The sequence below is a fragment of the Homalodisca vitripennis genome, unplaced genomic scaffold (genome assembly GCF_021130785.1).
Source record: "Homalodisca vitripennis isolate AUS2020 unplaced genomic scaffold, UT_GWSS_2.1 ScUCBcl_4855;HRSCAF=11273, whole genome shotgun sequence".
Classification (NCBI taxonomy): Eukaryota; Metazoa; Arthropoda; class Insecta; order Hemiptera; family Cicadellidae; genus Homalodisca; species Homalodisca vitripennis.
In genome coordinates, this window is record NW_025780966.1 from 14,787 (window position 1) to 39,484 (window position 24,698).

General features: G+C 34.4%; 1 protein-coding gene across 2 annotated transcripts; it reads left to right on the forward strand.

Annotated features, from left to right (window-relative positions):
* The first annotated feature begins 11,884 nt into the window (after positions 1-11,884).
* Positions 11,885-22,630, forward strand: LOC124373110 (aldose reductase-like). Of its 2 annotated transcripts, none has more exons than XM_046831504.1 (3): positions 11,885-12,014; positions 17,292-17,421; positions 20,801-20,843. In XM_046831504.1, exons 1-3 carry the CDS (start codon positions 11,886-11,888, stop codon positions 20,809-20,811), a joined length of 270 nt encoding a protein of 89 aa, XP_046687460.1. In that variant the 5' UTR covers position 11,885; the 3' UTR covers positions 20,812-20,843. The 2 variants fall into 2 exon arrangements, with proteins under 2 accessions (XP_046687460.1, XP_046687459.1); XM_046831503.1 differs by lacking the exons at positions 11,885-12,014; positions 17,292-17,421 and adding exons at positions 14,141-14,328; positions 22,489-22,630 and having other exon boundaries at positions 20,801-20,971.
* The last annotated feature ends 2,068 nt before the right edge of the window (positions 22,631-24,698 follow it).

Below are 24,698 nucleotides of genomic sequence, written 5' to 3' on the forward strand. Positions count from 1 at the left end.
GGTTACAGACTGCTTCCTTTGATGTAAGTAAGATTTCAAGATTTTCAGGGCGCAACCCCGTACAACCGTACCTTTCCAGTTTCTTCAAGAGAATCTTGTGCGACACACAATCGAAGGCACGTGAAAGATCGCATAACAGTACAGCAGTAGAACTTTTTGCTTCAAAAGAATTAAGAATGGCCTGAAGAAGTGAGTCCACAGCTTCGACAGTAGATCTATGCCTTCTGAAGCCAAACTGTGCTGGTACCAAGAGGTGATGTGACTCAAAATAATTGCACAGCTGCTCCAGCATGACAGATTCAATGACTTTGGCAAACATAGGTATTAGAGATATAGGTCTGAAGCTCGATACCTCGTTTTGTGGACCCTTCTTGTAGACCGGGACAGTCCTCGATGCCTTCAAAACCTCAGGGAAGACCCCTTCCGACAGACACAAATTTATTAAGTCTGTTAGAGCAGGAGCTATACTATAAATCACCCTTCTTAACACATCCACAGACATGTCATAGATGTCTTTACTCTTGGAACTCTTAAAACCATGCACCACTGTTATTACTTCTTCCACGGTAACTAGCTTCCACGCAAAATTAAAAGGCACCACAGGGACCGAAGTTAGATATGCGTCCCCATTCCCACTAGGAAGAGTTACCAGAGACAAATTACTCGAGTTAACAAGATCCTTGGCAGAGTTAAGAAAATATGTATTGAAGACTTCTGCTGTGGCAAAATTGGTGTCAGGGGCAGACACTTCGTTCTTACTCCTATTTATATAGTCCCAGGCTGCCTTGCATGGATTTTGAGACTGTGCAATAAAGTTTCCCACAGCAGCCTGTTTGGCCTCCATAGCCTTAGCACGGTATTCTCTCCTCAGATGTTGCAGCCAAGGTTTCAGATTGGACCTACTCTTAGACATATCACACACTATGCCAATGAGACTATGTAGGTCAGCTAAATCCGGTGTGTACCAGTTTGCAGATCGGGCCAAATGCCTTTTTTTTTCCATTTTTCCAGGACTACGTTTTTTTTCAGCTTCACAGGAAAACAAGTATCAAATGTCTTCTTAAAGTTAAGAAAAAAACTAGTAAATGCAGCTTCTGCAGGAAAGCATAGAGCAAGTTCATGCCAGGAACTGACCTGGACTGCGACAGATTCCACAAACCACTCGAAATTTGTATCATTGAAAGATCTAATGGTTACAGTCTTAATCAACGGACCGCCTGCTAAATCTATGACCTGTGGCCTCCAATGCTTGAGGGTGAAAAAAACATGTTTATGGTCAGCGATCTGAGATTCACTTATGAATACATCATAGTTCCACTTATCAATATTAGTTAAAAATGAGTCCAGGGAGGCAGCACCTCGTGTAGGCTCGGAAACACTACTATAAAAATTAAAACTACGTAGTAGATGTAAAAAGTCTTGAGCATCGTCCGAGTTAAGACATAAATTAATGTTGTGGTCACACCCAATAACTATTGAGAGGCCCAGTGTGACCAAAAATCCAAGACACAACTCAAGCAAGTTCAGGAATCTTGCAACCTGTCCCAGGGGTGAACGATACATGGCTAAAACCACGAGCGAGACTTCATTTACAATAGTACCAGCAAATTCGGCTTGCTTCACCTCACTGTAGCGTCAAAGGTCCAGTAGCGTACATTTAAGATAATTTCTAACATATACCGCTGCACCACTCCTAGGAGTTTGGCGACAGAAGTAAGCAGACAAGTCCAAATCAGAAAGACTGGAATAATACAACAGTTCATTCCTGGTCATCCAATGTTCAACTACACACAAGATATCAAGTTCATTGCCATCACAAGGCACTTCAAAGCTCAGTTGTTTTACTCCTAAAACTTTGCACATTAAATAGTATTTTTCATTGCATTACATGGTTTATTGATTATTGGTGCAATCTAAATTTAAAATTAGATAATAACTTCGTTTTTGCAATCTGCATTATACTACTGATCAAGCACTTTAAAATAGTTTAATATTTTCTGAAATTTAAATATGAACAAATGTTTCTGAGACCGTATTGCGCATGCGCGGAGTTCAGACATCGCTCATGATGGTCGGTTGGCACCATACACTCGGCAATCAGGTCGCCAAGCGATCTTCATATCGCCAGCGATCGCCTAGGAATAGAGTGGGATCTCGAGATCGCCGAGTGAACTCCAAATTGCTGGAAATCCGACCGAAACGGCCCCATAAATTGAGCGATATTCGGACACTTTTTTCGCCAGCAATCAGATTAATGGTCGACGAGCAACCTCGTCGCCTAAAGTATGTGATGTTGCTTTTGTAGTCAAAGAATAGAATTATAGAATTGAAGAAATAAAAACACATCGCACACAATTGTGTCGAACGCAAATAAGATAGTTTTCTAGGACATGGGACAAATTACTCTGCGATTTTTTTTTTAAAACTATTCTAAATATATTCGTAAATAATTCGTGTAGTTGAAATTTAATAAGAATTTTTAGTCTTTAAAGAAAAAACGTTTAGTGTGAGATTTAGAGTTTTGTGGACGTTTTTCGAAACCATGGGGAATTGCTCCTTATAAAGTATTGTTAATTTAAATTTGAGTCTTTGTAAATTAATATTCTAAATATAATCTTTAGTGTTTAATTCATTCCCTGCGTCTTATACTTATTAACCTTGACTGCTTTTACTCTGACTCTACGTCGTAATGCGCCTGCCGCAAACAAAATGTTAGGAATCCTTGCATAGAGATATACATCAAAATTTAGTTTATTATTCTACTAAAAATAACCTTTTTTTATTTATAAAATCATATTTGAGACCCATTATTTAAGTATTTAAAAAGGGAACTAACATTTTCCATGCAAAAAGTAGCTGTATTTTAATATGTTTTGAAGAGAGAATGCCTTCTGGAAAATATTTTATTTTATTGCGGCAATAATTATTTAATTTATATCCATCTAAATCTTTTTAATATCTTTTTAGTTTATTTTAATATTTCTTAATAATTTGGCTATCACAATAATTATCATTAAAAAAAATGCATTTTGTACTTATGGAGACATTTTGTTATGAATTATCACTCTCATCTAAGAGTAGCTGTAAATTTTGTTTAAAGTAACGGAATCTAGTATTTTATATTATTCCATAATTACTATAACTGGAGTTGTTCCTACGGGTCTTACTAAGGGTAGAACTCTTTAACAAAATGAACAATATTAATGCCGATATCTCGATATCTAAATCATTTCCAAATGAACAATTAGACAATGTTGTAACCATAGAAATAATTTAGTCAAAATCATTCAAATTTGTAAGTAACATAAGAAGCACGTCTAGTTAAATTTGTTAGTAATAGAAAAAAATCTAAGGTGCAACATATGGATAACAGAGACTGAGATAACATCATAAATTCAAAAAGCCGTAATAAAGGCAGTTTATTAAAATTTGCTACTGCTACAAACTGAAAATTAATATGAAGAGAAAAGAATGGAAATACAAAAAAATTAATCAAGAGCCCCAGGGAGTATATTAAAACAGACAAAACACAAACATCTATACCCATATCAGTTCAACAGAATATCAAAATTAATGCTAAATTCCTGCCTGACAGCCTCTGGACTACTGATTATTTGGAAGTTATAAACACGGATACTGAATCCCCCTTGAAGACACACACCAGGTACCTAAATTCCAGTTTGCAGCCGCTGCACTATTGCTGAACTAATCTGAATCCACGTTGAAGACACACACCAGGTACCTAAATTCCAGATTGCGGCCGCTGCACTATTGCTGACACAATCTGAATCCACGTTGAAGACACACACCAGGTACCTAAATTCCAGTTTGCAGCCGCTGCACACTATTGCTGAACCAATGTGAATCCACGTTGAAGACACACACCAGGTACCTAAAATTCCAGTTTGCGGCCGCTGCACTATTGCTGAACTAATCTGAATCCACGTTGAAGACACACACCAGGTACCTAGATTCCAGTTTGGAGCCGCTGCACTATTGCTGAACTAATCTGAATCCCCGTTTAAAACACACACCAGGTACCTAAATTCCAGTTTTGCGGCCGCTGCACTTTTGCCGACCCAATTGAAGTCCCGTTGAAGACACACAACAGGTGCCTAAATTCTAGTTTGCGGCCGCTGCACTATTGCTGACCCAATCTGAATCCACGTTGAAGACACACACCAGGTACCTAAATTCCAGTTTGCGGCCGCTGCACTATTGCTGACCGAATCTGAATCCACGTTGAAGACACACTTGGTACCTAAATTCCAGTTTGCAGCCGCTGCACTATTGATGACCCACTCTGAAGTCCTATTGAAGACAAACACCAGGTACCTAAATTCCAGTTTGCAGCCGCTGCACTATTGATGACCCACTCTGAAGTCCTATTGAAGACAAACACCAGGTACCTAAATTCCAGTTTGCAGCCGCTGCACTATTGCTGACCCAATCTGAAGTCCTATTGAAGACACACATCTGGTACCTAAATTCCAGTTTGCGGCCGCTGTACTATTGATGACCTAATCTGAAGTCCTATTGAAGACACACATCTGGTACCTAAATTCCAGTTTGCGGCCGCTGTACTATTGCTGACCCAATCTGAAGTCCTATTGAAGACTCACATCTGGTACCTAAATTCCAGTTTGCGGCCGCTGTACTATTGCTGACCCAATCTGAAGTCCTATTGAAGACACACACCAGGTACTTAAATTCCAGTTTGCAGCCGCTGCACTATTGATGACCCAATCTGAAGTCCTATTGAAGACACACATCTGGTACCTAAATTCCAGTTTGCGGCCGCTGTACTATTGCTGACCCAATCTGAAGTCCTATTGAAGACTCACATCTGGTACCTAAATTCCAGTTTGCGGCCGCTGTACTATTGCTGACCCAATCTGAAGTCCTATTGAAGACACACACCAGGTACTTAAATTCCAGTTTGCGGCCGCTGTACTATTGCTGACCCAATCTGAAGTCCTATTGAAGACACACACCAGGTACCTAAATTCCAGTTTGCAGCCGCTGCACTATTGCCCGTCCTCTACACTTTACAGTTGAACACAAGTCACTGGGGTTGCTGATTAATGGATTCAAGTTTCCTGCATTCTGTCTCTAGCTCTTCATAATTGTAATTTTCACTGTTTGCTATCATATAATGTAAAGTATAACAATAAAAATGTTCTCTTAAATTCCACTATTTACTTCTCTAGATTATATAAAATATCAATATAGTTTAAGAATAACTATAACTTCTTCCTTTTATTGTAAAATCACAGTAGGCTTATGATAATACGAATATATTTGATATTTATTAATTAATTAGTTTATTGAATAGGTCTTCGTGTTAGGCATAACTGAAAACTTTCAACTGGATGGTAAAAACCCTTACATAACTATAAAATCTACAGTGTTATTGTGACAAATAATCACATATCCTGTTTATCTTTAAGCTTAGAACATGTAACTTCTTCCTGAGCTTAGAACAAATAGTTTTTATCCATAAAATCCCAGTATAAATAAACCAATTCGAATACTAGTGTCATACGGTTGTCAAGAGACTTTACCATAAAACATCCCTTCAAGAGTTCTTGTTAATATTGATGGTAGTTACCATCAATGTCACCACCAAATAGGGAAAATTATTGAATTTGCATTCAAAAAACGCAGAGATATTTGTGAGGCATCATTATTTGGATGAATTTTTATCATTATGAAATATTCCCACGATTGTACCGGGCAAAATCTTAGCCCGCTTTCGCAACCAGGGACGTAATTTGGTAATACTGTAACTTTGTTTCAGCAAAATCAGAACAGCTACTACTAAATTGGCCATGTTTAAGAACTTCCTTTCCAGTCTGAGGACCAAGGGTCCACGGCGTCCTTGACAGCGACCGCATCAATTTAGGGAATCAGAACTTTATTTCAGTTTGCAATCCCAGCCAATATACTTAACTTTTCCATGCATTTTTATTCCGTTTCGGAGTGCACCCTACGACCAGTAGACATAGAATCCAGATGTAATAAATATAAGTAAGTTAACAAATAATCAACAAAAAGGTAAAAAAACAAAGAAAATAATAAACAGTTAAATATAAAAACGAGCAACAGTAATAAATGTGTGGTGTATGATAAAATTAAGTAACAACTAAGTAATACAAAATTTGAAAAATGCAAAAGTAATAATATATAACTAGCAACATGCAAGAAAAGGTAAATAATCAGGATTATGCGTAAACATAAATAATAATCAACAAAATCTTAAATAAATAAATAAATAAACTTTCATTTACAGCCTATTGTATCATCACTACTGCATATTCTCTCATCAATCAAATAACTTCACCCACAGTTCTAATTGGCTTGTGGAATTACTGTCTGAATACAAGAAACGCGCTCCTGAAAAGCAGGGTGTCAACTTATACTAATAGTGCCTGAAATAAGAACATACGTTACTAATGCATCGCCTACCTGTGAATGCTGAGATGACTCATCATGACCTTCTTCATCGACCTCTTATAACTTTAAAGAATAATTACTAGTCCTAGATATACACTTTGATCAGCTTTGCATCGACGTTAACCTGAATGATGAGCCTGAAGTTCTTCAGCAGCCGTTTGAAATTTTGCAATCACAGGTTGAGGTAACCTTACCTAATTCATTTTCTATAGAAGATCCTGCTACTTGGAATGTTAAGTTAAACTCAGTAGAGGACAATGATGAATACAAAACACAGTAGTGGACTTTTAGAAATCCCTGCGAACTCACTATGATAATAAACAAACATTGAATCGAAATTTCCTTAAAGGCACTTTTCATAATGAGGTTGTTTAAAGAGATTTGTTATTGTACCCACAGTCAGGTGATAAGTTTTGTTGTATTGATTGCTATTTATTTCAACCAGGTGACGCAAAAACATTTTTTACAGGTTTCAGTGACAGAAAGCACAGCTTCGAACTAACGGTACTCATATTTCATTTACATTTTCATGATCGTAGGCATCAAATTCTTACGTAAATCACTAGACAAAAACAATTAATCAAGATTAATTAACAAAATAACGTTTATGCAGTGTCAAGAAAAGGTAAATTTTTGGCGAACTATCTCTCAAGTATAGTTTCTCGTGTACAGGTTTTTAGTAGTTACAGGTTCACCAAGGAGACATAGGACTCCATATCAACTTCAAATTGTTTATATATTTATATTTATTTTTTTACTAAATTGTTAAATGGGTCAGTTTTTTTATTGTTGGCTGAGCGTTAGCGAAGCCTATCACTTGTGGAGCTGAAAAGATTTTCTGTATGTCTGTCAGTCCGCATGAAATCTCGAAAACCTACTATGACCATGGCCTTCAAGTTGTGCATGAAGCTTAATTTCTACCCAAAATTCGATGATAGTGCGTTACTCCATGGAATTTCGCTGAGCGTAAGCGAATTATTTAACACTGGTCTTGTGGGCAACTATGATGGTAACGAGAGAATAGCTGAATAAATAAAAAAAACTCAATACACCGATAAGGGAATAAAACACGTGACAACACATTTAGCCTAACATACCTACACTTACATAATTTTATAGTGTTTAATTGTATTATTTAAACAATAAATTTATTGAAATGTTAATGTATCATGTGGTATAAGAGATGTCATGAAAGTTGTATATGTAGACTTTAAATTTTGCCTGAAAGTTCGTTTCTACAAGAATGATTTCTATGGTGCGTCATTTTATATTTATGAAATGAGTTATAAATTTAAAGTTTTGCATGCCACTTCATCTAGCCGTTACGGCACGTAGAGTGCCGTACTTCTACCTTCTTGTACTTCAGACCGTAAGCCGCGTAACAGGCTTCGCTAAGTTTCGATGCTGTGGGAATTATTTCAACGACATTCTGTTTAGATATGGTTCATCCCATTGGTCTTCACCTGACTACTGCCATAAGTGACTAAAAGTTCCTTGTAATCATGCCAGGCCTGATCAGGCGAGGAAAAATATCTTGCGTATATAGAAATAAAATTTCACCCAAGTTTAATCCCATATAGATTATTTCGTCCTCGATATACTCTCTTAGTAATAGGATTCACTGACGCTCAGCCAAATTCCGTGAAGGCAAGTGAACTATCATAGGTCCGCAAATAAAGTTTCTTTAAACTTTCAAGCCTATAGCTCAATTCAGTATCGAGTTATCCCCTTGAGTTCATTCTGTTTTTAAGATATCCTGCGAAAGATTAGGCTTCGCTAACGCTTAGCCATTCCCTATGCAGGCGGACGGACACCCACCATCACGGAATCTACGCTATGAGCAGGGTGACCAGACGGATATTCCTGAAAAGGATGACTTTTGGGTGTGAAAAAGGAGGGTATTAAAGCAAAAAGGAGGACAGTATTAAATAATCATATAAACTTTGCGAAAAAATGTATTATGCATTATTGAAAAAACGCACATTTTAAATTAGTACTATGTTTAAGCATATTATAGTAAACATAAAAAGCTCAAATTGGATTAGTTTTGAAATATAAATCGAAAAATGAAAGTATATTAAATATTATATTACCATATGCTATGTAACATGTCATACATGTCTTTGTCTTCACTAATTAATCGTAAGGTACCCGATTGGAAACCGATTATAACAATTATACTAATAAACACTTTGGATACTGTTATTATGTTTTTAGTGTTTATATTTTGAAAAACATTATTATCTGGTACATAGCCTATGATATCTTTTCTTGTGTGTTCTTGTGCTTATCGATTTAGAATTCTTAGTTGTGGGATCTACACAATGAAATATATTTTGACCGTTTTCAAATACATACATTAATATTATAAACGTAATAAAAGTATTTTCTATGAATCCGTAAATTAAGGAAGTGTGTGTTATATGTATATACAGGGTGATTCATGAAGTTCTCCCCCCACTTCTACAGCACATTTTACTACTAAAAATAATGAAAAAATGTTTTATAAACATAGGTCCGAAAACGCTTCGTTAGCGAGTTACAGCTAGCGAAAGATTTCGCCTGAATTCCTGGGTAAAGAGTAAAATAAAGCCATACTGAACTTTTGGAAAGGTTAATTAAGTAAGAAATATCGTGGATTATTATGTAATTTTACCTGATAAAGCTAATAAAATAGGTTTCAGAACTGTACCTGTAGTAGTTTTTGAGGGATTCAGGGTTAAATGCAAAGTATTCAGTATAATACATTACTAGTTTTAAGCAAAATTAATCAGGTTGGGCCAACCGTACGCACCTTTTTATAATAGATGTTCAAAAATGAGGCCATCATTATCAATACATTTTGCAGCACGTTTGTGTATTGCTTTTTTTGCGTTTCTTAATTTTTCAGGACTTCCCTGTATCTGCACAGCCGAATCCATAATACGGGCAATTAATTCATCACAAGAATTCACTTTTGTCTTGTTTACAATGTCTTTCATCCATCCCCAGATGCAATAATCCTTTACTACAGGTACAGTTCTGAAATCTATTTTATTAGCTTTATCCGGTAAAATTACATAAGAATCCACGATATTTCTTACTTAATTAACCTTTCCAAAAGTTCAGTATGGCTTTATTTTACTCTTTACCCAGGAATTCAGGCGAAATCTTTCGCTAGCTGTAACTCGCTAACGAAGCGTTTTCGGACCTATGTTTATAAAACATTTTTTCATTATTTTTACTAGTAAAATGTGCTATAGAAGTGGGGGGAGAACTTCATGAATCACCCTGTATATATATATATATATATATATAATATATATATGTGTGTGTGTGTGTGTGTGTGTGTGTGTGTGTGTGTGTGTGTGTGTGTGTGTGTATACAATTTTAAAGGCTACTACGCTTAAGAATAGACCGCTAGCAGGGTGAGATGAGAATTAATACATTTTGTTGTTTTTCTCTCGTTTTTTTGTCTTGTCTTTTAGTTAAGTAAACTTGTTTTATCTATCAATGACGTGATCTGCACATATGTTTCCCATGAATATAGCATTTTTTGTTATTACTAAACACATACAATATTATATGAGTATTGTTAATGTTAGTATGTACTAATACAAGTTCAGGTCTAGTACACTAAATAGGTATCTGAACGTCCATTAAACAATAACTGTATTCTCTTTCAAATACGCATGTTATTCATGAAGAATTTAAAACAATCCGATCATTTTAAAAAGGTATAGGTACATAATAAAATTTGTTTTAACTAAAACCAAAAAGTATTCACATAGCCCACACGTAGTTCAAAATGGCATATTAACAACAATTATGCATGTACGAGTGTGAGGACTAATTTTAAAGCGATTACAATTCAATATACAACATGCAAATTCACAATGACATAAAGCTGATGCGTACAGAAAATAAAAAAACTACAATCAATTCGTGATAATTAATACCTGTTCTACTATTATTTCATTAACAATAACAATATATTTTTTAACATTATAAAGACAGATATACACAGAAAGGTTAATTAATTAATACAAGCGTGATTACCACAAAATAGGTTTTAAAATACCGGTTCAAACAATAGAAACAATGTTTCTTGGTTATCACGGGAATTATAACTTTGGAGGTTGGTACAGGGAAGGCGGGTTGCCCCTCCAGCGGGTGTTTCCCCCACTCTCAAAAAACTGTGGCGCTATGAGCTGTGGCGCTGTGAGCACTCCGGCCAAATCTTTGGCGCTATGACCTGTGGCGCTATGAGCTGTGGCGCTGTGAGCATGGATCCGATTATTTATTCGGTTGTGTTGGCGCTGTGAGCACTCGACCAAATCTGTGGCGCTATGAGCTGTTTGCGCTGTGAGCTGTGGCGCTGTGAGCATGGACCCGATTATTTATTCGGTTGTGTTGGCGCTGTGAGCACTCCGGCCAAATCTGTGGCGCTATGAGTTGTGGCGGTGTGAGCACATTCACGTTGTGGCGCTGTGAGCAAATTCACGTTGTGGCGCTGTGAGCTTAGGCACTATGAGCCACCACCGATTCATCGGTGGGTTCAAGTCTACGAGTATATACACTGTATAAAAAGTCAAAGGTTAAAAATGAAATCTATATTTAGACGTCTTGCCATAAGATATATTTACATTGGGTATAATATTAGTCCTTAAATCATGAAAGTCAACACCACATCACCAAAAGATTATGGTTTACGTGTTGAGCTATATATTTTGATATGTTTCATGTTGCAATCTCATAATATTACTAAATTTATTTATTCTAAAACTTTCGCGATGCCATCATGGTCACTCATAAGACCTTGAACTCAATGTTGCTTATGTGGAAATGAAGCTTTAAGCAGAATTTCAAGTCTATTGGTCAGTTCACTCGATATATCGGGTGGACAAATTATGACATTTTTCTAGCCGTTAGAGTAATAAGCTTCCCTAAAGCTCGGCCAATGAATGTAAATGATTAAACTACTTGTGCTTATATCTTGTAAACCCATTATGTATGATTACGATGAAGTTTTGCGTTAAGACTGAAATAATGTATAATAACTTGAGTATCCAATAATTCGAAAGAATATCCAGAGATGCGATTATCATCAATTAAATTCAGCTATCCGTCAATATTACTAAGTATTCGGAATGATTTTTAAAAAGATGTTCATCACATATCATTTTGTATGCATTGTAAGTTTGATACAGTTACAATTAGAGAATAGAATATACAGTAATACAGGAATGCTATTTGATTTAAATGAATTAATGTTTCGATACAGTTATAAATAGTCACTATACAGATATAAGTACACACATTTATATGTAAAGAGATTTTTAAGTAAGTGAAAGGTGACAACTAATTTGATTTTTACCTACGTTGTAAAAGCAATGTCATGCAAGTGTTATATGAAGTGACGTTAAAGTACGAGTAGATAAGATAAGCGGATGTTTGTTTTTAACATTATTCAACAATCTGGCACACAACACAGCGATGTCTCCAACACTAGGGCCAAGATCAGAGTTAGCTGCCGCTACAGGACTCAAACTTCCGGTCATATGATTCGGCACTGCCTTGTAAGTCAGTTTGTTATGGTTTAGTTGCTCTTGTTTGCCCATCAGATTGTAACTCTTCAAATTGATTTTATTCTATTGCCATATAAAAATAATAACCTATAAACCAGCTACAAACACAGCTGACTCGGAGTAGAATACGATAAGTAGATCAGGTTTTTATATCGATTAGTACAATCATCGATACTTATATTTTATCGAATACACGTTTAATGTCAACATATCTATAGTCATAATAACAATTATATTCTTAATTAAAATAATTAGTATAATGCACAGTGATGATCTTATAAATAATAAATGGACTCTAACATTTATAATAATACGAAATTTACGTATTTATATTTTTTTCTTCTGGGTACGAATGATTAACCGCTTTCGAGAAGTTGCTTAAACATCTTCTCAAAAACCGTACTTCTCTTCTGTACTAATACTCACAGAGATGATCTGCAAGCAGGTCGGCTGTTATTCCACTTTTTAAACTTCGTTTCAAGGTCCTCCACAAGGTTTCAACTGTCTGTTACTATCTATAAAAAAACGTTTATTACATGAAACAGTGTTTACACAAGTTAGTTGTTGTTCAAAAGTCATTATCGGTTGGTTATATCGAAAGTTATAATTAAGTAATATCGTTTGTCAATATCGATATGAAAACCGGGTCCGCTTAAGGTACTCTACCCCTGACGCGCCACTTTATAGTACAGTAGGCACCCTATTGGACGCTTTAGGATCAACCACCCGTCGTCTTGTATATGCCAATAGTGAGGTCAGCGGACAAGGTACTTAGCGGACATATGGGGGGGGGGGGGGTTCCAAGAAAGATCGCGTGCCTGCCCTCGAGAGGAGTTTGGACCAGAGAAATATTTTCGGAAATTTCGGGTTTGTAGAAAGGCTGACGGAAGGGAGAGGCCCTTTACTGATGAGGCGTAAGCGATGTGCTAAGCTAATACCATTTTGTTAAATAAATCTTTCATAAAACACATTTGTGTTCCTGTAAATACCTGATCATAAAATATAACGAACAGTATTTAATTTTCCTAAGAAATTAGTTTGCAATCAGAATTTGTTACCTTATAAAATAAATGTCCAAAACAAATGGACAATCCATGTTTTGTCGAGATGCAGTTGATTACAAATAAATATTTTAATTCTTTAACACTCTACTAACTACTTACCAACGTGGTAAATTCTCCTCTTGCTTTCTCATTAGTGATACTATGTTGGTGTTGTATAAATGGAACCAATTAAAACAGTTGACTGAGATACCTTGGCTCCGCCGATATTCCGATATTCTACTGTTAATTTCTTTAAACCCATAGTAACAAGTGTGGGTACGTCACACCACTTAATAAAAGTGGAAATTGGTTATTAATTTATCTATTGTTTTGTAGTGCATATAATTCTCTAAATTTTGTTGGAAACATTTAGTGTAAGGATATTTTTAATTAAAAAAAATATATAATCGTGCCCATAGAAAACTAATTTAGTCTTTCGTGTACCATTTGTGGAATTTACATATATGTATATATTATTTACAAATATAAATAATATATTATTTATATTTATAAATAATATATATTCTTTATAAATATACATTAAATGAAGAATAAATTGGTTATCTCAGATTCTAATATTTACAATATTATCACATTTTACTAGGGACAGTCCAACCAGTTCAAAATGTTTTTGTGGTTTATACATAATGTTTCTTCTATACCATACTTATCTCTACATTTTCCTAAAAAAATATGTATTACACACTAGGTTTATAGTAAAAATTTATGTTTAACAAAATGTGTAAAGTACTGCTACAAAACACTCAAAAATGGCCTGCCATCTGTGGACTGCCAGTAAGAGGGTATCAAGTAGCTAAAGAATAAATACTATTAGAGATCAGCGACCTGATCTAGTCCACAATCCAATAAAGCAATTTACATGTATGAAATACAATTTAGTTTGATTCCTGCTACGATTGCATTCTAGCAGTTGTAACAATTTTATCTGGCGGAAGTGTTTTTAAATAACTCGGACGCGCACCAAATCATTCATTAGAGCGAGAGACAGTCGGACAACACCGCTGAGACACGATTGGTTCCCTCAAGGTCACCAGCTGGGTCAAGTTCGAGTGTAACCGCGCGATAAAGACGGCCTGTAACTGCCTCCTACAGGGCGTCGTCAGTGTAGTCTACTAGTTGTGCGTGTTAATACTGTATAACTTGTGCACGGTACAGTGATGTCCAACACACTAGGACCGAGGTCAGAGTTCACAGCCGCTACCGGTCTCAAGCTTCCGGTCATCGGACTCGGTACTGCCCTTGTAAGTTACATTTGTTTACTTTTATTTTTTGGGGGGATTTTTATGTAAGAAAGACGAATAAGAAGACAACGAAAAACTAATGTTAAATTCAACGCAGCCAAATCCATTTCTTATCAGTCAGAAAAAGGAATTTCATTAAATTCGATATAAGTAAATACGTCGTATGAGTAACTAAGCCCGTATTACTAAGTACGTATTTTGTGTAAATTCGTTATGAGTAAATGACATGAACATTGAAGTTCGAGATTATGAACTTCACCGTATGCTTCATCACATATTTCGCTCTCGTTACTAATATGAATTCATTCATTAATTTACTACTAATTTTAAGTAATGGGTGACAGTCATTAAATACGTTTATACGGTATTAAATACGGTAGTGATTTACTGTAATAACATTATATATGTCAAAGTGCTTTTGTTTGTTTTACTTTCAGTCGTAAACTATTCAACCGATTGTAGTGAAATTTTACATGGACATTCTTAAGGGTCTCTGGGATGAATATAGATTTATTCTTATTTCGAAAATCCCTTTGGACTACGCCCCTTTTGTCTCTAAGATAGCAAATAACCCCATTTTAAAGTTTCGAAATATTAACTGAAAGATCCTATTAAACGTAATCATCTGTTTGTGTAAACATAGTCTTTGACAGCGCAACCATGCGTTTACTTAATTTAAAAACTATTTTAATGATAATATTTATGTTTCATAATAACCGTGAATGTTTATGTGCAAAAATGTTTAGATACTAAAAAAAGACTGGTTGACTTTCGTGACATTACTACAGTCCGGAAACAAGACTATGAATGTGGACTGAAATGTTGCATAAACTTCCTCCTTATACCGGGACTAGATGGTTTTGACCGGAGTGGATTTCTCAGGCCTAAGTATGTATGTATTTTTTCGTCATCGAAACAAAATAAACTCAACTATGGCACTGGAAATATCTTAGACCGAAGAAGATTACAAAATACGTAAGTAGAGGGTCTTGACAGGGTTTTGACAGAAGTAGGTTGCTCAGTCATACGTGTTTGCATATACTCTATTTTATAATGACAACGTGGCATATTCTACTATTTTGACAGGAGTAAGATTTCTAAATTTACACACACTTACATACCCATATATCCTGCTTTATATATTCTTTATCGAGTCAATAAAGCAAACACAAATTCTAAACTGTAAATACATTATACTAAAAGTGAATTTAAACGCCAGTAGACACTTTTTGACCGAGTTAGGCTTCTCAGTCCTTAGTAGGTAAATAGTATATTTTTTTCAACGGGACAACAAGGCAAACTCAGCTATGGCACTGATAATATATTAAACCGGAAGTAGATCACAGGAGCTGGAACTAAGTTGTTTTTTTAAATAATAGTAGGTTTTTAGAGAGTTGTGTATCAATTTTGATAAAACTCAGCTGTGGCATTGGAAATATAATTCATTTGAATAAAACATTTTCCTCTGCGCGCAAAGTGTGATATAACAATTAATCCCTTAACTTAGAACTTCTAACAATGAAGAGAGAAATTAGAAATAATAAGTACCTACTTATGTTTTAAAAAAGAAACCATTATATTAGTACTTTGACTAAGTAGACTACAGACTTTGATTTAAAAATTTGCGTGCGCAGCCCCGGAAAACATATAGTGAATTAATAAAGTTGAGATGTAAAGAAATACGTAAATTTCAATTAAACAACCTGGACTGTATAGAACAGTTGTACACAATTATTACGTTGTTCACTACAATAAGAACATCATAATATTACCTGCAAATTATTAAACATTTTATCTTTTTAAGCATCTAGTTTTGAAGATAATTCCGTAAGTACTATTTTATTAATCAATGTATACACAATTATTGTATCATAATCGTAAAGCTCGTAATTTTTTAATAAGAATTCTGTAACAATTAGTAGTAAATTCATTAATGAAATCATGTTAGAAGTGAGTATGAAGTATGTGACGAAGCATACAGTCAAAGTTCATAACATCGAACTTTATTGTTCATGTTATCAGGTGGAACAGGTATAGCCGACTGTTAACTGAATTGTTAATCCTTTTATTCTCCATTGATTTTTATTGAAATATTTCCAAAAGATTTACTGGAATAAATGTTCACAGATCGATCCGATGGTTAGGTTTAGTATGAGCATTTATGAGAGTTTGCAACCATAATGAACTCTGAGGACTAGTTAGAACCATTATTAGATTAATGCATTTCAATGGATCGTCTGGAATAGTATACCTTTGATTATGTTTTGCCTAATTATTTTTTAGAAGTATAAGTATTGGCGTATAACATCGACAAGAAGCAATCTTTGTGTGACCTTCTATTGTTACAGTTGGGCAGGAGGTACCGACAACCTCCGAGTGTAACCATCGATTGTTTTATAGAAGTAGAAGCCATTCTATTGGCAAATAACGTCGACAAGAGGCAATCTTCGGGTGAACATCGATTGTTACAGTTTAGGATTAGGTGCCTACAACCTCCCAGTGTAACAATCGATTATTTTATAGAAGTAGAAGCCAGGCAATTGGCATAGCATCTGCAAGAGGCAATCTTCGGGTGAACATCGTTTGTTACAGTTAGGGAGTAGGATCTTACAACCTCCAATGTAACAATTGATTATTTTATAGAAGTAGAAGCCAGTCAATTGGCATATAGCATCTGCAAGAGGCAATCTTCGGGTGAATATCGATTGTTATAATCAAGGAGTGGGTATCCACAACCTCTAAATGTAATAATAAATTGTTTTATAGAAGTAGAAGCCACTCTGTTGGTAGATAACGTCGACAAGAGGCAATCTCCAGGTGAACATCGTTTGTTATAGTTAGGGAGGTGGTATCTAAACCCCCCCCCCCCCACTGTAATAATAGAATATTTTATAGAAGTAGAAGTTACTCGGTTTGCAGATAACTCGTTACATTCATTAGCTAATGTAGTTTCCTTTGTTTAGGGAGGGTTATTGACCCACAAACCTCCAAGTGCCACAGTCAATAATTCTATAAGTAAATGTCACTCCATTGATACACAACATCGACCGAGATACTCATCTAGTGAACATCGTTTATTATCGTTAGGAGAAGGTAAGGGGTATCGACAGTTATTCATGAAGTCCCTTGGCGCTTATTGAACTATAAATAGCATTTCTGCATTATATTTCACAATCTCTTTGCAATATTTTTTTATAAAAAGAGTTGAAGTATTAACGAAAACTCTTATACTTCTGTGCTCTATCACTTATCTACAAAATATACCAATACGTACAAAACCAGTATCTTTATTGTATTATTTTATCGGCTTTCAGTGCAGCAAAAAGGTTAGCTAGATTTTTTGTGTGGTAGAAAATCAGCATCTAATTCATGTAGCTCAGCCTCAAGAGCACCTTGTTTCTTATTTAGTAAAATGTAAGTAACTACATATCGTTTTTATAATATGTAAATCCGTTAAGATTATCTGGGTTGCTATTAGTAGATCTATGTATTTACTTAAACACAAAAGACCATAATGTAACAATTTAAATATAAACAATATTATTGTGAGATAAAAGAACTAATCGTTATTTTATAATAACGTGGGTAAAAATTAAGAGACTGGTTAACAATAGTGAATGCACAAGTTTAGTTTATGAGGAAATTTAAATGGTGAGGAATTTATTGCATGAATGATAGATAGATGTGATTCTGAAAGATTTACAAGATAATCACACTCCTTGCCAGCAGAAAATGAATTCTCTTACCATAATGGAACACATTACTACAATATGGTCAAAACTCTACAATATAATCTTTGGTGTGCTGCAGATAAATTTAGGTGCTATGAAGCCGCACCTTAAACAATAACCTAAGTAGGAAGCCGATACATGATTCGTCGTGATATGGGTAAATTGAACCAGGATTTTGAGAACGATGATACTGAATGTCATGTGACAAAGAGTACAATTTGTAAACCTCAATTTTGTAGAGAAATGGAGTTGTAAAACAAAATCAGCGCCTTCAATTTCTTACGGCAATATCAACATGCAGGTGCATTGGGGAATATGTTTGTGAAGATCTAGGCCTTTTAGGGCAACTTTTTCATAAATCAACAGATACGGTATTAGTTCATTTAAACTCTCTAGTTACACGTTTTCTAAATTATTAATGTATTTTGTAACTGCTGGACTAAAAATGTTTCATTTTCATACTCAAAGCTGATATGATTTTCTATTTCAATCAGGTAACTTTTATATAAATTTGTTCTTATGGCGTAATTTCCTTTTTTGAATTTTCTCCGATCGTGGAACGTAAAATGTAAAACTATCTAATCCGAAAATTTATAAGTATTTATAAGTTTACGTTACATAACGCGAGCTTGTTAACACGATAACTGTGGTAATTTTTAAAATATCCAGACAAAACTTGGTACTTAGGCAGTACTTGCTCACTGCATGGATGAGCTGACGTTAGCCAGTCTAAACCAATAACATTTTTCAAGATGGCACTAATCCACGTCATTCGAACAAAGATTTTAACTCAACTAATTCCCAACATAGACTTAAAGCGCCAAATTTTTAAATATTGTAGGTAATTATAAACAACATTAGTTATTCGTTTACGTTTTTCAGTATCTCTTGGGGTTTTTCTTGGATGGCCTTTCAAAGTTTGAAAAAGGAGTAGTTATATATAAGTTATTACACATTTTAGCGCTAAAAAGTTATTTCAAATTCTCCAGTCATTTAAAATAATGTTTGTTCTTACGTGTATTTTGATATCTCGTTAGATTCCCAAAGACATACACTCAAAGTTTTAAGCACTGTACAAAATTGCGGGAATAATAAATTGTGAACACGAAACTACTGTAGTTCTTAACAGCTTCAGACTAAACTTTTGGTCCAAAGTCAATATTTGTATGTAGCTTGTAATAAGTTCGTTAGCTACTCTTACCACTAGAAAATTTCAAGATGGTGGTTATTCTTATTCGAGCAACATTGTTAACTCGATTAATTTCCTACATAAACCCAAAACGATAGATGTTTTCAATATACTAGATAACAGTACTTATTTTATGAACCACTTAAAATTTTTGACGTTTCTTCAATATTTCTTAAGGCGGGCATTCAAAGTTTGGAAAGGAAATGGTTATATATAAGTTATTAAGCATTGAAGCGCAAAACAAAGTTTTAGAATTCTCAGGGCTTCCAGATAACGAGTGTATAAGGTTTTCAATAGTATTCAACATGAGAAAGAATTTCAACATAAAATAAATTAAAGCAATTTTTTAGAAGGGGGGTGTCTTTTACGGCGTTGCTGAGTTCGTGGACCGTGAGCCAGAGTTTTAAGGGGCTGTCCTGTTTTAAGTCTTAAATTATGTTTTTAGAATTTTTATTGTATTTTAAAGTTTGTATCTGTTTTAAAGTTTTAACTATTTCAAAATTTATAATTTTATATTTTTAAATAAAAAGTTGTTTTATAAATATTGTTTAATTTGACCAAGTTTAATTTGAAGTAACCTGTACTGATTGTGAATACTTGTAATACAATAACATATGTCAATGTTTTAAATAAATCCCTGTTAAATGTTATATTACATTTAGTTTTGTGCTCTAGACAGTTAGCTTACAATTAAGATGAAAGTGGATGCTATACAATATGTGAATTGTTTTACAGCAACAAAGAGATTTATTATTATTACATTGCGGGAATAATTGTGAACACGATAACTACCGTAATTTTATAACTGATGGCCATTTGTTAAATCTATCTTTCCTCTGAATGAGCTGGAAGGGGTATAATTAACTTTTAAAATGTTAAAAATATGAAAATATTATTTTAAAGGACTTTATTGTTAAGGAAAATTTATTATTGTTGCATTACAAGTTAAATTTAAACCGCCCAACTTAAGTAAATTGCTTACTCCACAAATTGGTATTAGTAAATTGTTTATTGTTATTTCTCATAAACACCCAATTAATTGTCAATTACACACAATTAATTATACTTTGAATAAGACGGATATGTATTAGGAGACCATGTGTTCACGCAAGGAAACTGACACGCCATTTATAATAAAAGAAACCGGAGGCAAATAGAAGTACTTTACTTGCAACGCTGTTACGTAAACTATTATACTACATTTAAATTTAATATTTTAATTAATTTGTATTATTTACTCTATTAAAATCTTTTAACAGTTCCTAGCAACGTAAGCCTAGTTGCTTTGCCCTCTCAAAATATCCGTATAGTTAAAATTACAAGTTGAAGTAGACCTACGCACAACAAGAATTGTTGTAACTGCTTCGTTTCCTGCTTTTTATAACTGTTGGCGTCCCTGGTTATAAAAGGGGGTTCGACTGAATACCTGTTCTAACATCTCATTATTGTACGCTCATAAATAATAATCTGAGCTTTGTCTTATGTAGTTAAATATTTTTAGGGCTACAACATCAGACCACCTACTAAAAAATGACCAAAATTTTATTTGCAGAACACAGATGAGGAAGTTCTTAAGAAATCCCTTAAAGCTGCCTTGGAGGTGGGTTACCGTCTCATAGACACTGCCTCCATGTACAAAAACGAGCATCTCATCGGCAAAATGCTCAAAGAGTGGATGGACAGCGGCAAACTGCAACGTGAGGACATCTTCATAACAGCCAAGGTAGGAACACTCGTATATTAGGGGTCTTTTGTTCTCTTAAGACAAGAATCTTATAAATTGCACCGGAGTGACAGGATATTCTGGATGGGTAAGTTTGGGGTGGGGACGCCTCCTGTAGATCTCCACAAGGTTTAAAAGAAAAAAGTTAGGGCACTAATCTCAAGTTATGTCCCCTCAGAAGAGGGGGAAGCGAGCTCTGCACCAGCCTCTACAGTCAATCCAGACAGGGTATGGCACGCCCTTATGTCTAGGCTAGCAAGGATCTTTGACTCTTTCGAATTACTCTTGCACACATAATCTCGACATTTGCGGTTAGTGATGTGCCGCTCCTGAATTTCCATAAGGTTGCCCAGATTTAAGTAACACATCAGTTTTTGCTGTACCCAATGTGGGTTCAACTGGAAGGTGAGATTTTGGAGCGCAAGGGTAATTCGATAGGTCCAGTCTACTGCGAGAGATGACTGTTGGAGTTGTTAGGGTTCGTTCCCTAAGAGTGGAAGGTTCTTGCCAGCCTAGACATAAGGGTGTGCCACTCCTGCCTGCTTTGACTGGAGAGGCTAGTTCAGAGCTGACCTTCCCTTTTTCTGAGGGAACATGACGAGATTAGTGCCCTAATTTTTTTCTTATAAACCTCGAGGTGCACCTACTCCCAACTCACTCATCTGGAATATCCAGTAACTCCGGAGGCAGTGCAAAGGTCATTATAGGACTAGGTGCAATTTTCTAAGCTTCTTGTCCTAAGAGAAAAACACATAATATAACTCATTGTTGTTTATATACAAATGAAGCTTCAAGAAAAGTTTAAATTCTATAGGTCTTCTCTTTCTCTAAATATCGTGCGGATAGACATACAGACAAACCCACACACCCACAAACAAACACCCACAAACGGCTCGCACCCACGCACAGGCTTCAGCCTATGTGGGTGTCAATTTCCTTGAATGTTTGTAAAGTTTATTTTGTAAATTTTTGGAAATAAATCTTTTTGAATTGAATTGAATTGACATACCGATTAATAAACAGACGAGTATAACTTTTTTAGCTTCTTGAATGGTATACTTCGCCAACGCTCAGCCAATAACACTGTATGTTTACAAGCCCTTAAATAATCAAGTTCTTTAAAATAATAGATGTTGATGAAAAGTGAGACAAACTTAATTATGGAAACCCCTAATGGTAGTAATGTCTTAAATGTAGCACATTATTACTATACTTTAATCTCCTGCATAAATGACAAAAACATTAAATAATTGTGTAAATAATAATGAATTTATTTACCAGTATTTTTCATTAAGTACTATAAATAAAAGTGTGTGGTTTATAAGAAACATTAATTTTCCAGTCAGATTATTAGGATTAAACTAAAAGATAAGTAGTTTCAGAAAATGTTGCACTTTTTATAAATATTGTAAACATCTCCCTCCTACAGGATGTTTCTCACATCCACACAATGTAGATAGCTCAAATTATTGGTTTGATGAATGATTTAAATGACTTGTATTTTGTTGTGAGTGCAGCTCCCGCCTCAAGGCAACAGACCCTCTGACGTCAGGAAGACTTAGAGAAACAGCTGAAGGACTTGCAAGTAGACTACGTGAACCTGTATCTGATACATCATCCAGTTGGGTTCAAACCTGATGTAACAAATGTCACTGGTAAGTACTATTTCGTAAAAAAACTATTTTAAAAGTACGAGAATAATCAAATAATAAATATAAATTGCTTATCAAACATTTATCTAATTCATTATTTAAAATAATTTTGTATCAGGATCCTACATATTATTATATGTACAGGCTTTAAGTAAAAATTTAGCTTTGATATAACTATACTTTTATATATCCTATTCGTGATTATAAAGCATCTAAATTATAAATTCTTTCATTAAATTTTCATATAAACTATTGTATAGTTACATTAAAGTTAGCGAAGTTATTTGATATGTATAGTGCTTAAACATAATATATTAGTGTAAAATTAACAGGACACCGAAGTTAGTTTAATTTAAAATATGACTATTAAAAGTGTTTTGTGTGTGTGTGTGTGTGTGTGTGTGTGTGTGTGTGTGTGTGTGTGTGTGTGTGTGTGTGTGTGTGTGTGTGTGTGTGTGTGTGTGTATATATATATATATATATATATATATATATATATATATAGTGCTGTGTTATTTAGTACAGCAGCCCATGTGTTATTTAGAATTTGTTACAGCCCATTCATTAAACGTTGTCAAAATGACTAATGATAGTATTTATTTCACTAAATATTAATAAGAAATATATAATTTTGTGTGTGATAAGTGTTGTTTAATTTAGTATCACTTATGCAGATGTAAAAACTAATTTACAAGCTACTTTATTTAAAAAAAAAAATGTTATACTCTTTCCAAATACTAAATAAACCATACCTCACTTAATTCGCATACATTAACTGGGTTTAAGTTTTCCTTTTCCTTCAGCTACATATACTAGTTGGGTACTACACTAAAAGCAGCATTTTTTTGTATTCAAACTACTTAGTTTATGTTTGGCTTAATAATTCACGTTATCGATTTCAAACATTAATGTTACAAACTAATTAATATCTATTCGTTATTTATGGCCAATACTAATCTAATTAGTGTTGGCCATAATACTAATCTAATCATTATTAAATACTAATTCAGTGTTCTTTTCTGTGTTTTCATTGTAAAAACTATACCCACAATATAAAAATTAAACCAAAAAATTCATATAAGATCAGAAAAGAAAGCGTATTATTGAAGTACGTACATAATAAATAACTGCATAATTCATAATAAAGAGCAATGCAAAAGAAAACGTGTTATTCAAGCACAAAATAAAAGCTTCGTTATTAAAATGAAGTAGCAGTGCTTAGAAAACATACAATTAAAACTAAATACAGGTGGCTGCAGTGTTATTCACATAAAATATCAAAGCATAGAAAGCTTTGTATTGAAGAAGAACAAACATACATATGCAATCAGCCACAAGGCATTACATTTTTAATTAACTTCCACAGTTACTGTTCTCACATAAATTACTTTTTCATAGAAATGATCTTATTCACGGTAATTAAAAAAAATCATTCTGTTTCTTTTTAATGGCATGCATAACAGTCAATAGCTATATTGATGTTGTTGATTTAAACTTTATGTTAAAAGGAATTCCAGTCAGAGTCAGATGCATTATTTTATAAAAAATTGTGTGTATTTTCAGGTATTATTACTAGGGGAAAATAACTTCAAGAGACCAGTAACATGCCAGCAGCTGTTATTTACGAATGCTGTGACAGTCTCTGTCCAGGGCTGGTTGATTTGTCAAAGGCTGATTCCATTTCAGAACTCGATTGGTGCAGCTCTACTAAGACACATTATTCGATCTTATACAGTGTAGCATACATAACAATTTATAAACTTCAAGTAACCAGTAACTTAACAATTTAATTCAAATGAAAATTAATATAGTATATGTATTGTGTAATATTTTAAATTTAAATTAATACCAGCAAACATAATCTAAATAGGTGGGTAAGAAAACATATTAAAGGAGAGGGATCCGGCAACTTTTTTATTCATTTTCTTTCATCCATAGGTGTACACACACACTGTTACTTCGAGGAACTCTGATGAATTTTCTAATCAAAGGAACTCGCTTGGGATTCCCCGTACTGGAATGTGCGAATCCTCATGATGGAACTCCATGACTATTTATGATGATGATATGACGTT

Excerpts from the sequence above, each read along its gene's own strand:
- LOC124373110 (XM_046831503.1), top strand. The coding sequence starts at position 14,245 with ATGTCCAACACACTAGGACCGAGGTCAGAGTTCACAGCCGCTACCGGT. Across the intron at positions 14,329-20,800 it reads TCGGACTCGGTACTGCCCTT|AACACAGATGAGGAAGTTCT; the intron begins GTAAGTTACATT and ends TTTTATTTGCAG. Across the intron at positions 20,972-22,488 it reads ACATCTTCATAACAGCCAAG|CTCCCGCCTCAAGGCAACAG; the intron begins GTAGGAACACTC and ends TTGTGAGTGCAG.